Here is a 14947-nt window from a genome sequence, read left to right on the forward strand (position 1 = left end):
TTGTGGCATAGTGTTGATTACCACAAAAAAAAAAAAAAAAAAAACAGCGTATAGTTTAACGTTTATGGACTGGCCACATTAACTTCCATTGTACGAACCTTAATGTAACCACAATTTTATTTTATTTTTCTTAATAAATAAGTGATGAGTCAATATTGACTCATCACTTGTTTATTAAGAAAAATAAAATAAAATTGTATATATATATTTAATTGTGTATATATATATATATATATTGTATATATATATATATATATATAAAAATTTTATATATATATAGACATCACTTTTTTATTAAGAAAAATAAAATAAAATTGTGGTTACATTAAGGATCGTACAGTGGAAGTTAATGTGGCCAGTCCATAAACGTTAAACTATATGCTGTTTGAAAAGTATTGCCACGTGATGCTAACATACTTTTGAAACTTTTGAAAGTGTGTAGTTCAATTTTTATGAACTGGCCCCATTCACTTTCCATATAAGAACTAGTAACCGCAACTTTTTTTAATAAACGAGGGACAGGTCTAAATAATTTTGATGGTTATCAACATAATGCATCAAATGCTGTAAATTGATCTTAACTTATATTGAACCCTTAACATTCCTTTAAAAATGTATGAACATCATTGCATTAGATAACAAAATGTCAAAACAAGTGGCATTTTGTTAACGAAAGAATGCACTTTTTAGACAAAGATAAATTTTTTAACACTAAAAAATGGGACCATTTGCTTAGACATACTTGCAAAAATGGCTAAGAAAATTGATGTTAGTTCTGAGAAAAGGTCTAGCATCATTTGTTTGCAGATGCCTCTTGGGTTTATGTTTTGTTATTAAATGCACAGAAATTCACATAAGCGTGGCTTAAGTGTCCATACACTTTAATGGTGCCTGTATTCTTGTAATGAGCCCATGCATTTCATTTCTATATTTAGTATTTAACTAAGAGTCAGGATAATATCAAGTTTTACTTTAAAAGAGCACACGCACAGCAGGTTCCCTTGAGTTCTCTCATTTTTAATAAGATTTTCATTTGGGGGTGCACCTTTCCCAAAAAGCACATTTTCAGCACCTTATTTTAGAATGTATTTAACAGCACAGATCACACAAACTAATTAGTAAAAGTCATTTTTCCTCTGGTGTTAGCCAGTATCTTTTGAATATGACATATAGGAACAGTGTTATGAACTATAAAGAGTTTTGTGCCCTATAGTATTTTAGTTAGTTACCTATTTAGTTCTCATGGCCATTTAATTCTCTCATGGCCATTTAGTTCCACCAATTAAGCCACTATAGATGCATTAATAAAGTTTCCAGAGTTAGGAATTGAAATATAAAATTTTTTGTAAAGTATCATTTCAGTACCACTATTAGATTTAGGGTTAGAATTTAGGTTAAGTTCTTAGGGATAGGAAGCAAACTAGGATTCAAATTTATTGACATTTATTTATTTATTTATTTATTTTTGTTTCTCTCTGTTGATAACTTTTCTATCTCTGTATTGCGCTCTCACTCTTATGTGTTCCCCTTAAAATCCAGGCTTTTCAAACCCAGATTTTTTTTTGTCCCTTCTTTGATGGCTGGTTTGTTTGCCATCATTCATTCTGGTTCATGGCTGGCCGAAAATAATCAAACAGTAATCCCTCCAGATGAAAATATTTCTACATACAATTATGTTCAAGTTTTCAGAAGAAAGCACATACCAACAGAGTGAATATAAACAAATTTTGTGAGGTTGAAGTCTCAGAATTTAATCAAAGTGTGCTCAAAGGAAATAGTAGAAAGTTTAATAGAAAGTTTCCAAAGAAAGTTTTCCTTCAAAGATGGCTTAGCACTTTGTGATCAAACTGATATACCAGCTACACATTTTTTATTATATTTCTGAATGTTTGTGAACAGGCTTAGTAATGTGTTTGTAATATCTGTACACCTCTCATCTTTATGGGTTTAAGCTTTTGGAGAACATCTGCTCCAAACTATTGTTTGTGATAAGACCGGATATAAAGACTCTGGAAATCTGGTTTTGCCCATCGGAGGAGACACCAAGTCACCTGTATGTCATTTTCAGTCTTCAATTCCTCCCAGCCCATAACCATGGAAACTGTGAGTTGAGGCGAGTTGAAGACTTAAAGTGCTGTACAGATTCAACTATCTACCTGGCATGTGTCGATATGACTGGTGGAGATGGAAAGACAGCGGAGCACTGAAGAGTACAGAAAAAACAAGTGAGTTCAGTCCCTTTTGGAGTAAGAGAGAGAGGCAAAATCCCTGAGCCTGTGAGTAAATAACAGTACTCTTGTAACGCACAAGTTCCGGAGCTGTCATGGTTTGTGGTAATTACATTTACTGCTTCCACCCTCTCTTTCCTGGGACTCAAGGAATATTCTGTCACATTAGTATTTTCTCCCTTACTAAAAGAGCAATAGTTCACACATAGAGTATGTAAAGCCGACTTGACATTTAATAGGTCTCCACCTGAGATTAACCTCCGTTGTTTATTTATTGCTTTTAAGGGCCACCAGCACATGAAAATCTATTTTCTGATCAGTATTTTTGTCTCGTTTTCCAGTTTAAATGTAAAAAAAAATCCTTTAAACAGGATAAATTTACTACAACGGAGGGACTATGTGTTTTCAGTGAATATATCTATAAATAAGTTTATTTTTCTCTTCTATTTGCAATTTGCTACTTTCTTGTTTTAAGCATACATGAAACAACATTTAGTGAGGTTTATAAATAAAACAATTGTAAAAAATCCAATGGGGTTAGAAAAATCAACTTGATTCAATATGTATTCTCCGAAAGCAAGTCTTAAAGAGATAATGCACCCAAAAATGAAAATTCTGTCTTTATTAGCTCACATGTTATTCCAAACGTTTATGACTGTTTTTCTTCTGAGGAATACAAAAGGGGATATTTGGCATAAGCCTCAGTCACCATTCACTTTCTTTTAATCTTTTTTCTGAACAATGAAAGTGAATGGTGACTGAGACTCTCATTCTGTCCAACATCTCCTTTTGTGTTCCACGGAGGAAAGAAAAGTCATAAGGGTTTGGAAAAAAATTTGGGTGAGTAAATGATGACAGAATTTTCATTTTGGACTATCCCTTTAATATATATACACAATTTTGCTTCTGAAGTATATTTATCTTGTTTTAAGGATCTTTAGATATTTCACAGCAGAACATGACAAAAAATACTGATAAGGAAAATGTTTTTTGCAGTGTTAAAAAGTGACTCCTAATACACACAATGCAAAATATGTTACAATCGAATTAAGGTGTGTAATAGTGCCCGCTTCAAAAGTCCATTTCCGGAGAGGCAAGGCAGCTCATCCAAGCAGTGGGATCAGTTATTCCGGACCACCTGTGAACAGGTGTACTGTAATTGCCAAGTAAGTTCTGTCCTTCTCTCCAAAGCTTCTCAGCACCCCACAGAAAACTAATAATTTCTGTTCCAGAGTAGCATCTGCTCAAAAGTCTGCTCCCCAGTACTCCTCTCTGATCTGGGCTTTACTCACCTGACCCAGCCAACAGAACTTTCACTTATCCAGCATGAGTATGAGTATGCATCATCTGCCAGGGGTGAAAAAGATTACCTAAATCTGCTTTCGCTTTTTCGACTTTAAAAGTCAAGTCATAATTTTTATTTGTATAGCATCCACAACATACATTGTTTCAAAGCAGCTTTACAGAAAATCATGCTTTAACAAAAAATGAAACTGTAATATCTGTAATGTCTTAGAGTCATCATTGTGTAGTTTGATTAAGTATGATTGTAAACTGTGTATAAAAATAAATTATTAAATAATAATTGTCTTTAGAACCCCAGTGAGCAAGCCGAAGGCGACTGTGGCAAGGAACACAAAACTCCATAAGATGCTGGTTAATGGAGAAAAATAACCTTGGGAGAAATCAGGCTCACAGTGGGGGCCAGTTCCCCTCTGGCTCAGCAACACGAATATAATGCCAATACTAGTTATTTGTGTGCAGTGCAAGTCATGGTTTTAAAATTAGTAAACTAAGTAAGTGTTAAGCATTTAAACAAAGATTTTGTATGAACTGTCAGATTAATGACTAATGTCTTCGAAGCCCATCCTGGATTAACTGCAGAAGTTCACATAGATGCATTGTTATTTGTAAACTGGCTGATGAAGACTTTTGTTGGTAATTAAATGATAGTCTATGTATTCCATTTCAAGAGTGTAGTCCATTAATAGACAAAGGTGATGCAGGCAGAGATCAATGAGGTGGATCGCAGTTCAACAGGCAGGTCATTTCGGTGAGTTTCGGTGAGTTTCGGTGAGGTCTATCCTAAATCCAAGGTTCAGGCAGTGGCATATGAAGTATCCAATGACTTACAGTTGGAGTTGGCAACAGTTCATCTTCTGAAGTCAAAAGACTGAAGTGATGTCTGGCTAGCACCGGCTGTTGTTTGTCGTCATCACTCAGCGACACGTAGCAGTGGAGTCCGACACCAAGAAGGAACAGAGCTGGAGCTGGCCGGCTCTGGTAACCTTGGGATAGGAATCCCAGGGTTGAGACAGAGAAATAAATAGAATAATATTAGCGTTGGTGCCATTACATTTTTTGCAGAGTTATATAATATGAGAAATGTTTCTGAGAAATGTTTCTGGTTCCAGTGTACCTTACTAAAGCAGCCTAAATGTGAGTTGATGTATAAATTAGGTGTATGCCTGGCTAAAGTGAGTGAGTGAGTTTAGGAGCCAAATAGGTAAAGGATATACATCCTTTTGTGGATTTTGATATTCTAGAAAATATATTAACAGGACAGAATTTTGTGATCGTAATGAATGTGATGGAATATAGCATGTCAGAATGTCACTTAAGCACTGTGGAGCTAGACCATTCGAAACTTTGTAAAATACTTTCTCTTTTACCAACTTAATATGCAAAGACAACTATAAGTAAGACATTCATTCGTAGGTCCACACCTTATCTCACAAGAAGTCTTAATTATAGTATGTGATGGCGAAATTGTACAAAAAATTACACCTTTTAAACCAGAAAATAAAAATAAATGAACCTACAAATTATGTAATTATGATTTTTCTGAAGTATAACCATTCACCCAAACTTAAAGCTAACCATGATTTTAATAGGGAAATCACTATTGCGTATCAATGAGGAAAGAGCCACATCTGGGTTTTGAATGAGCGTTGTTTTTGTTTTGTTTTTAACACCTAACCCAAACCCCAAACCTGAACGTGATTTTAATTGGAACATTTTTAAGAAAATTAAAATTTAACGTACCACAGAAGGGAAATAAAATCAGGGTTTGGAACGAGATGAGGGAAGCATGTTACAGGTTATTAAAGGGGCATTCAGTAGTTCTCCAGCTAGCATTAGCATTGCTCTTCTTTGTGTATTTTAAGTACTGATGTGACAGTGGTGTTAGACGCTGTACTGCCATCTATTGACGTGGATCAGCATGATAGACTCTGCTGAACTTGCCAGCTCTAGAATATAATTTGAGGTAATTTCTAAAGTTATTTATTACTACTATAATATAACTGCTTTGCCTAAAAACAAATGTCAGAAATCAATTGAACATGCTTCTACTGTTAAGGACAGATTATTATTGTCCCTCATATCAATAATCTTTGGAGACTGTCTACGTTTCACATTATTTCTAAAGAGAGTTATTACCATTATTAGAGAACTGCTTAGTGTAAAATGAACCTCATTATCTAGCGATACAGAATGTCATGGTTAAGGAAAGATTAGAATTGTATTTGATGATCAAATTTAGCATGTCCATGAATACTGTTTCCAAGCAAACAAAGTTATGGTTTACACAAAATCCACAACAATCGCTGTGCCAAGCTACTTTGCACTAAATGAATGAAGACGTAGATGCCTTACCATTTACTATGTTTACTCTAGTTTTTTTTCTTTGCCAGTCTTTCTGTCTTCTTGCTTCAGACCTTTTTTGCTTCGGCAGTACAGCTACTGGATCTCCCGTTGCCTCCGCTGCTATAGCACGATAAATGTGTGTTCCATTGTGTTCTTTTCGCTCTTCGCATCACCAAACAACAAAACTGTGTGCTAAATAAGCATAGCCAAGAATATCTATACAGGTGGCAGCCAATGAGCGCAAGGATTCTCTTCTTTGATGTTTAGTGAAACACCGCAGGTCATGTGATTTCAACATGGTGAAACACATTGAAGGGGGTGACTGACACCATGTAGAATAAAACACTTTTTATAGAGAACTATTATGAGTACAGTCTTCACCTCATGTGAGTGTTCACCATTCAGATCAAACTTCACAAAAACACAACTCATTAGTTTATGTGTAAAACGTCTTAAATTAGCTCAAAACTAATGAATGCACCTTTAACATACAGTACATTAGTCATTTATATTGCACAAATAAATATGGAATGAGTAACCAAATTTGTTCACAGACATTTCCTTTCGTAAAATAAAATGTTGAATAGGAGGCTTGCTAAAATGTATTGTATCGATTTATAATTCTGTTTGATGATTGTTTGTCTGTTTGAGAATAAATTGTACCTTTTTGTATACGAGCCAAGTTGTACGATATCTTACGATTTAGCCATCTTGTAAGAATTATAATGAGTTCTCATGAGACATTGTTGGAGCATCCCAGCCCAACATAACAACACTGGCCCAACCAATGGAGAAAGTTTGGGGCTAGCTGTTTTTTGATCAATATTTTTTTGTTTTGATGTAAAAAAAAATTATATATGATTTTACAGTATATACAGTGCATCCAGAAAGTATTCACTTTTTCCACATTTTGTTATGTTACAGCCTTATTCCAAAATGGATTAAATTCATTATATTCCTCAAAATTCTACAAACAATACCCCATAATGACAACGTGAAAGAAGTTTGTTTGAAATCTTTGCAAATTTATTAAAAATAAAAACGAAAAAAAATCACATGTACGTAAGTATTCACAGCCTTTGCCATGACACTCAAAATTGAGCTCAGGTGCATCCTGTTTCCACTGATCATCCCTGAGATGTTTCTACAACTTGATTTGAGTCCACCTGTGGTAAATTTAGTTGATTGGACATGATTTGGAAAGGCACACACCTGTCTATATAAGGTCCCACAGTTAACAGTGCATGTCAGAGCACAAACCAAGCCATGAAGTCCAAGGAATTGTCTGTAGACCTCCGAGACAGGATTGTATCGAGGCACAGATCTGGGGAAGGGTACAGAAAAATGTCTGCAGCATTGAAGGTCCCAATGAGCACAGTAGCCTCCATCATCCGTAAATGGAAGAAGTTTGGAACCACCAGGACTCTTCCTAGAGCTGGCCGCCCGGCCAAACTGAGCAATTGGGGAGAAGGGCCTTAGTCAGGGAGGTGACCAAGAACCCGATGGTCACTCTGACAGAGCTCTAGCATTTCTCTGTGGAGAGAGGAGAACCTTCCAGAAGAACAATCATCTCTGCAACACTCCACCAATCAGGCCTGTATGGTAGAGTGGCCAGACAGAAGCCATTCCTCAGTAAAAGGCACATGACATCCTGCCTGAAGTTTGCCAAAAGGCACCTGAAGGACTCTCCGACCATGAGAAACAAAGACTGAACTCTTTGGCCTGAATGGCAAGCGTCATGTCTGGAGGAAACCAGGCACCACTCATCACCTGGCCAATACCATCCCTACAGTGAAGTATGGTGGTGGCAGCATCATGCTGTGGGGATGTTTTGCAGTGGCAGGAACTGGGAGACTAGTCAGGATCAAGGGAAAGATGAATGCAGCCATGTACAGAGACATCCTTGATGAAAACCTGCTCCAGAGCGCTCTGGACCTCAGACTGGGGTGAAGGTTCATCTTCCAACAGGATAACGACCCTAAGCACACAGCCAAGACAACAAAGGAGTGGCTATGGGACAACTCTGTGAATGTCCTTGAGTGGCCCAGCCAGAGCCCAGACTTTAACCCGATTGAACATTTCTGGAGAGATCTGAAAATGACTGTGCACCGATGCTCCCCATCCAACCTGATGGAGCTTGAGAGGTCCTGCAAAGAAGAATGGGAGAAACTGCCCAAAAATAGGTGTGCCAAGCTTGAAGCATCATACTCAAAAAGACTTGAGGCTGTAATTGGTGCCAAAGGTGCTTCAACAAAGTATTGAGCAAAGGCTGTGAATACTTATGTACATGTGATTATTTGTTTTTTTTTTCGAATTTTGTTTTTTTATTTTTTTTTTTTTTTATATACATTTGCAAAGATTTCAAACAAACTTCTTTCACGTTGTCATTATGGGGTATTGTTTGTAGAATTTTGAGGAAAATACTGAATTTAATCCATTTTGGAATAAGGCTGTAACATAACAAAATGTGGAATAAGTGAAGCACTGTGAATACTTTCCAGATGCACTGTATGATATAATTATTTGTGCGTCAAAGTTCTGCAGATACTAATAAACCAACAAAGTTTTGAAATAGGCTTTTTATCTTTGGCCCACGACCTTAACCACAAAAGAAAAATCACATCCCTATTGAAAAAGTATAATGTCATCTTGTCCTGATAATTTGTTGTGTTAATGGCCATGTAAAACTAAAATGCCACACGCTAAATCTGATTGCCTGAAATAGTAATAGTTCACCATGCTCCTGTTCTACAACATGTCCAGATGATCAGCATCTTCCTGTGCCCACCTTTGTCACCTCTGCGGGGTTCACTGGACCTCCTGCTGGCCCCTGTAATGAGTCTGTGGATCAGAATCCATTTATAGACTCATTCCTTCCACCTTACAAGCATCACATTCTTCACCTGCCTGGTGCCCCCAAAAAACACCCACATAGCTCAGAGAGTTATACACCTGTTGACAGCTGACAGCAATGTGACCAATTTTCAGAACTATACAGATTAATTACTGCCACTACAAGGCCATCCCTATCAGTAGATACCAGAGTCAGAAATTAACCAGGGCTTGGGGAGAAACGCCACTGAAAGTGACAAAAATACCCCAGATATTTAAAATGAATTACTCTTTCATTTAGTTTTGTTACCTAAAGTTTGTTATCTAATACTTGATATTGATGTTTCATAATATTTTATTCTAGTTATGGGTTTAGAAAGGGATTCAGGCTCAATCTGAAAAGTGAAACGTTATCAAATGTATCCTGTATGGTGTCATGTAATTAAAATTCAATAGGCCTAGTAGTCCTAACTCATTTGCTGAAATGTAGTCAATAAAGTGGATTGCTTCTTACATTTCTAAAAGTGGGGTAGACATGTTGCCCCCATTTCTAATAGCTGGTTGTGTCTCAGAGGCAAGTGTTGTTAACTACAGTAATATGAAGCGGTTACTGATTTTTAATGAAAAATAAGTTTTAAAAAAAAATTAAAAAAAATAAATGCCCTCATAAAGGTAGAAAAATGCCCCTGAAAATTCATTCCAAGGGGCAAATATGGCTTTTTAAAGGAATTGTTCACACAAAACTGAAGATTCTGTCATCATTTACTCACACTCATGTGATTCCAAATCTGTATGGCAATCTTTCTTCTGTGAAACACAAAAGATGTTGGTGTGAGTCACCATTCACTTTTATTGCATCTTTTTTTACATACAATAAAAGTGTGTGGTGACTGAGGGTGTCAGTCCCTACCATTCGCAGAAGGACACAGGAAAGTCATTAGAGTTTGGAACAACCTGAGCATGTGTAAATGATGACAGAATTTCCTTTAAATAAAAACATTAATTCCAGACACTGGTAGATACATTAAGCAGATGTATGTCTTAAATGGCTGTGGATTCATAGGGGAGACTGGGAGAGCTTTTGAGATGACTGTCAGTGAGTGCCATGTTCATGCATGATTGCATCCCATCAACGCTAACAGAACACTGAACAGCCATTAACAGGATGACTGAAGCCAGTTGTCTTGGGGACAGTTTATATCTGCAGCCTGCCATTAACTGTGACCCCCTAAACCCAATCGAAACCCCCTTAAGTGGTCTATCTCTCTTCTCTTTCTTTGTCTTTATGTCTGGGGTTATTAAAGCCACTGATAATTGACTTATCAGTAAAGGTTTTAGGTTGTAATACAGCTTTTTTTTTTTCTTTTTTCAGCTGTACAATACAAGGAGAGCTGCTCTTAACTGAACTGACAATGTGATACTGCAGTGTTTGGCATCTTCTGAGGAAATGTAGTAGACTATAAGTATACATTGAAAATGGAGGTATACTAAGTACACTACATTTTCTCAAGGGGTGAAATCTCGCTGTTTTGTGTAACAGATAATGTACATTATACGCATACATTTATTTAAAATGGTTTTGTATATCATATACAGTACATGCCAAACAAATTAGGTGGTCTGAAGGTGATAGCAGCAGCAATTATACTGACATACAGTGGATTCTTAGAAAACACTGAAAATCTGTGATTCAAAATCAAATGTGATCCTGGAAATAAACAGTTTGAATTTTTAACAAAGAATGTTAATGATGTGCAATACATAAGAAATATTTAAGATTCAGTACATTTGTGACAATGACTCCAGAAGCTCTCAAAAAATGTCTTTCATCCATTGAAGCACACAAGATGCTCTTTGGAACATTCTCAGATCATGCTGGATATCATGGATCGTTTTCCACAAACTTGTGGATTGCATGATGTCATTGAAGCAAAAGCGAGACAAATTAAATACAAAGTTATTCCAAAAAATTTAAAAAGTTGTCAAATCAAGTTTTCAATCAAATTGTTATGCTGATATCATTTGTAATATTTTTTTTTTTTTTTTTTACTAATATAGAAATATGCAAAATAGTAGTCTCAGACATTTGGACCCCACTGTATTTCACATACTGTACCTCTGCCATCATGTTAAAAAAAACTCTTAGAATATACTGTATATTATAAATAAATGTTAATTCATGTGTTTAAGAAAGTAGTCTTGGTTTCCTGCAAGGTCATCCATCTGAACTCCTGAAACTGGGAATTTTGAAGGAAAAATTATTTACCCTATCCTTTTGAGAGAAAACTTTATGACTTGCCATTCATCTGTTTAAAACTTGCATGAAATCATTTCGCGATCTGAAGGTGATAAAAATCCAAGGCCATGCAAACATTTCTTTATTTAAACCTTTGCATTCCTCTGTAAATTTGTTTGTGTCTTCGAGCAAAAGATCTTGCATTCTCATTGTCAAAAAGTGTCTTTAGAGAAATGTTGCTGAACCTTTACAAATGCCACTCTAAGCTTTAGCATTCATACTGGACAGCTCTACAGAGTTTTGGCTCAAATGTTTATGACGATTGTGGTTTTGTAAGGATGTGGTACAGTAAATCTCTCTTACATATTGACAAAACACCTTCTCTTTGAAAATATATTTTACTCCTGCGAGGCCTCCACACAAAGTTGTTTAATTACAATAAACCTTTATCTATAATGAAAAATGCAATGCAAGAACACAAAGGGAGGTTTGAAGAATAATGTCCTTTTATTCCCTTATTTCGAGTATCCACTGTCCTGATTTTTTCTCATTTTCAACAAGTAAAGCAGCTTTGTTTCCATCTGTGACGACCTGATGGTCAGTGCCTGCAAGCTGTTTCCTTTGAATGTGTGATCTGCGTGTGGGAGAATGTAGATGTGTATACACAGACGCTCAGCAAGGGATTGGCACCTTCAAACAGGCATCTCCATCACTTTCGGATAATTACTGCCTAGATACTCCTGCTGAGAGTTTCTGTATCAGTTAATGAATTTTGAGCACAGAGAGCTTTCAATTTGCAAAGAATCCTTTCCACATTAGAGCAGACAGAGCATCAGCTGTTGTTCCAGGACTGATTATTTCTCCCTTTTCGCTGCTTTTTTATTATTCCTTCTGTTTATTCAGTTGCAAATCCATTAGAATAGCAAAGAAAAGGTGGGGGGTGGAATGGTTGGGCTCCAATTCATTCCACGGACCAAAAAAGGATGATTGTTGCATTGAGTGAGCATTCTCTTTTTTTCTTGATATTCTTTGAACCAATAATGTGCATCTCAATCCCTTCTCTTAAAGATGAAGTTAAAGAAACAATTTGTCCAAAAAATTAGTTATGTCGACTTATGGTGTTTTTGCATCCTATAAGAAGCTTGAAATTCTTCAAAATTCCTTTTTTTGTGTTCCACTGAAGAAAGCAAGTTATACAGCTCTGGCACAACATGAGAGTAAACGAAGACAACTGTCATTTTTGGTGAACTATCCCTTTAAGGATTACACATTTTATGTTTTAAGTCTCTTTGTGTGTCAGTTTTGCAGATGTTTCCATGCCCTTGTCACGTGCATGACTCCAGAGAGAGGCTCCAGCTTTAAAAACTCCTCCAAAGTCACCAAAACTCTCAGGACGGTGCGGCGTGCCAATGGCCAGAATGTGACCTTCGCAGTGGCCTCTGTTGGCACCCCTACTTTCTATGCTCAACAAAGTGGCGGGCAGAAAACATCCTCAGAGGGTGAGGGACTTTCTCCTGCTGTAGGCCACAGGCCCAGAAAACCTGTTGTCTCTCTTGTGGCCTATTACAATGGCTAACATTGACCAGCCACACAAATATCACTAAACCCATATTAATTAAGTGGAATTATAAGTGATATAGAAATCACGGTGAACAATGGATAGCATGGACAGAAAAAAATAATTGAGGGAGGAGAAGTGGCTGTGGCCTGTAGAGGAATGTGGAACTGAGACATGCCCTTTTCTGAAGATCAGATGTCATGTTGCATGACTTTTGTAGGAAAGAACAAAATACTGGATATTGAATGTGAACAGATGCAGACGAAGTTGATACTATTGGAGTGATTAAAGCAGTAAGAAAAGCATCTTTTTAACAAGTGCACATGGATCAAATTGTTCATTTCTAATGATGTTTCTTATGTGTCCTGGATGTAAATGTACCAATGAGTTTGGTGAGGTCTGTTTTTATTTGAAACAGAGAATGTTCCTGATTTTTCGCCAATGTTATAACATGGACATTTTCATCTTGAGTTGCCTTTCATGACTGGACAACCACTGTAGCACAGTTTGTTTAAAGTGATGCTCTTCTTGCAGCCTAATGGTCTTGTAATTCTACTCATGATGTAGGCATTGCAAGTACAATACACTAAGCACACAAATAATTTTTGTTTATGGGATATTTTTACAATGCTGTTGAAATTTAAAGGGGTCATACCATGAAAAACCAAAACTCCTATTTTTGAATTTTACTAGATAAGAAAAATAAATATAGAGTAAATAAAAATATATAAAAAATAAAACAGCTTTTTCTAATATTAAATCACCAGCAAACCTTATACTGAAATTATACTGATGCCAACAGCAAACCCACAAACTGTGAGTAAGTAGGGTACATCAGGTCTCAAGGCACACTTGCACTGTATGGACCAAAAGAGCTGATAAATTCTTTTAAAAATCTTAAAGAAATAGTTCACCCAAAAATGAAAATTCTCTCATCATTTACTCACCCATATGTCATCCAAGATGTGTTTGACTTTCTTTCTTCTGCAGAACACAAACTAAGATTTTTAAAATAATTTATCAGCTCTTTTGGTCCATACAATGCAAGTGAATGGGTGCCAAAATATCAGTATAAAAGTAATCCATAAGACTCCAGTGGTTAAATCAATGTCTTCAGAAGTGATATGATAGTTGTGGGTGAGAAACAGATCACTTTCACATTCTTCTTCTTGTGTTTTTGGTGATTCACATTCTTCATGCAAATCACCCCCTACTGGGCAGGGAGAAGAATTTCTAGCAAAAAAAAGGACTTAAATATTGATCTGTTTCTCACCCACACTTATCATGTCACTTCTGAAGAGATGGATTAAAACACTGGAGTCATATAGATTACTTTTATGATGGCTTTATGTGCTTTTTGGAGCTTCAAAATGTTGGCACCCATTCACTTGCATTGAATGGACCTGCAGAGCTGAAATATCATTTAAAAAAGGTGTTTTATGGGTGACCTTTAGGCCCTGCAACAGGGGCCTTTTTAACCCCAATTCTATTTGCACTTATTGGACAGTTATTGGGAAAATTTTGCTTGAATCACCTTGAACAAAACTGAAAATGACAAGCAAGTATTTTGTCTCAAAATAAATGTAATAATTACCACAAAATCAAACTTTAGACATTGCACGCAATGGTCTCATGGATCAGGAAAATTTGCAGCGTATAGGGACAAACAGGTGTTCAGCAAAGTGCTGTTGGTAGTTTGTTGCTATTTAGTGTCTTGGGACAAAATAAAATCAGAAGTGACTTTTACCTCAGGGGGCCTTTAGCCCCATTGTACCTTACATCTTAGTGCAGTTCCTGATTATATATGCAAACAGGGCATGTACGTAGTCTTAAAGTTACAGCAGCAAACATTGCTCATTTCATTTTAAGGGTTAGAGAGGGTGAAAAAACTAAATTATGGCTGTTTTTGGTGCAAGAAACTTCGACTAACATTATAAGTGAACCTCAGGGAAAATCAATGTAATGATAAAAATGTTTGATATGACCCCTTTAAAATTAAGATTAAAATGCAATATCCATGAAAACAAAGCACTATATATATAATGTAAGCTCTAAAATTCTATTTTAGCATTATGTTTTTTTTGTTTTGTTTTGTTCTTTTTTTCAGTTGCTTAGCATTTAATTATAAAGAATCAATAATGTTCCTCAGTAGCTTTGCCATTAATATTTCCAGGTTTAAATAGCTTATCATTTATCTGTGAGGCACAAATTCCTTGGCATGTTCTGTTGTCCTTTCATTGTCTGGAGGCATTCATTCCATGAAATCTTAATAATACCAAAAAGCTTTCTTAAACTACAGTGTATTGTATCTTAAAGCAATGATATACTTGGCCAAAACCTAAAACAGAAAAGGCTTCAAATGGAATTCATCCCATGTGTTTACTTGTTCATAGTGTTTAATAATCATATGTTTGTTTTCTGTTTTATTATCTGATTTGTTTCTGA

General features: G+C 36.1%; 1 protein-coding gene across 1 annotated transcript in view; it reads left to right on the forward strand.

Annotated features, from left to right (window-relative positions):
* Positions 1-13515, forward strand: part of LOC127434509 (pinopsin-like) — a 47535-nt gene extending 34020 nt beyond the window's left edge. Inside the window, exon 4 of the mRNA XM_051687341.1 lies at positions 12245-13515. Within this exon, the coding sequence (XP_051543301.1) occupies positions 12245-12520 (276 nt within the window). The 3' untranslated portion in view covers positions 12521-13515. The remainder of the gene's footprint in view (positions 1-12244) is intronic.
* The last annotated feature ends 1432 nt before the right edge of the window (positions 13516-14947 follow it).

This window comes from Myxocyprinus asiaticus, chromosome 44, assembly GCF_019703515.2.
Source record: "Myxocyprinus asiaticus isolate MX2 ecotype Aquarium Trade chromosome 44, UBuf_Myxa_2, whole genome shotgun sequence".
NCBI lineage: Eukaryota > Metazoa > Chordata > Actinopteri > Cypriniformes > Catostomidae > Myxocyprinus > Myxocyprinus asiaticus.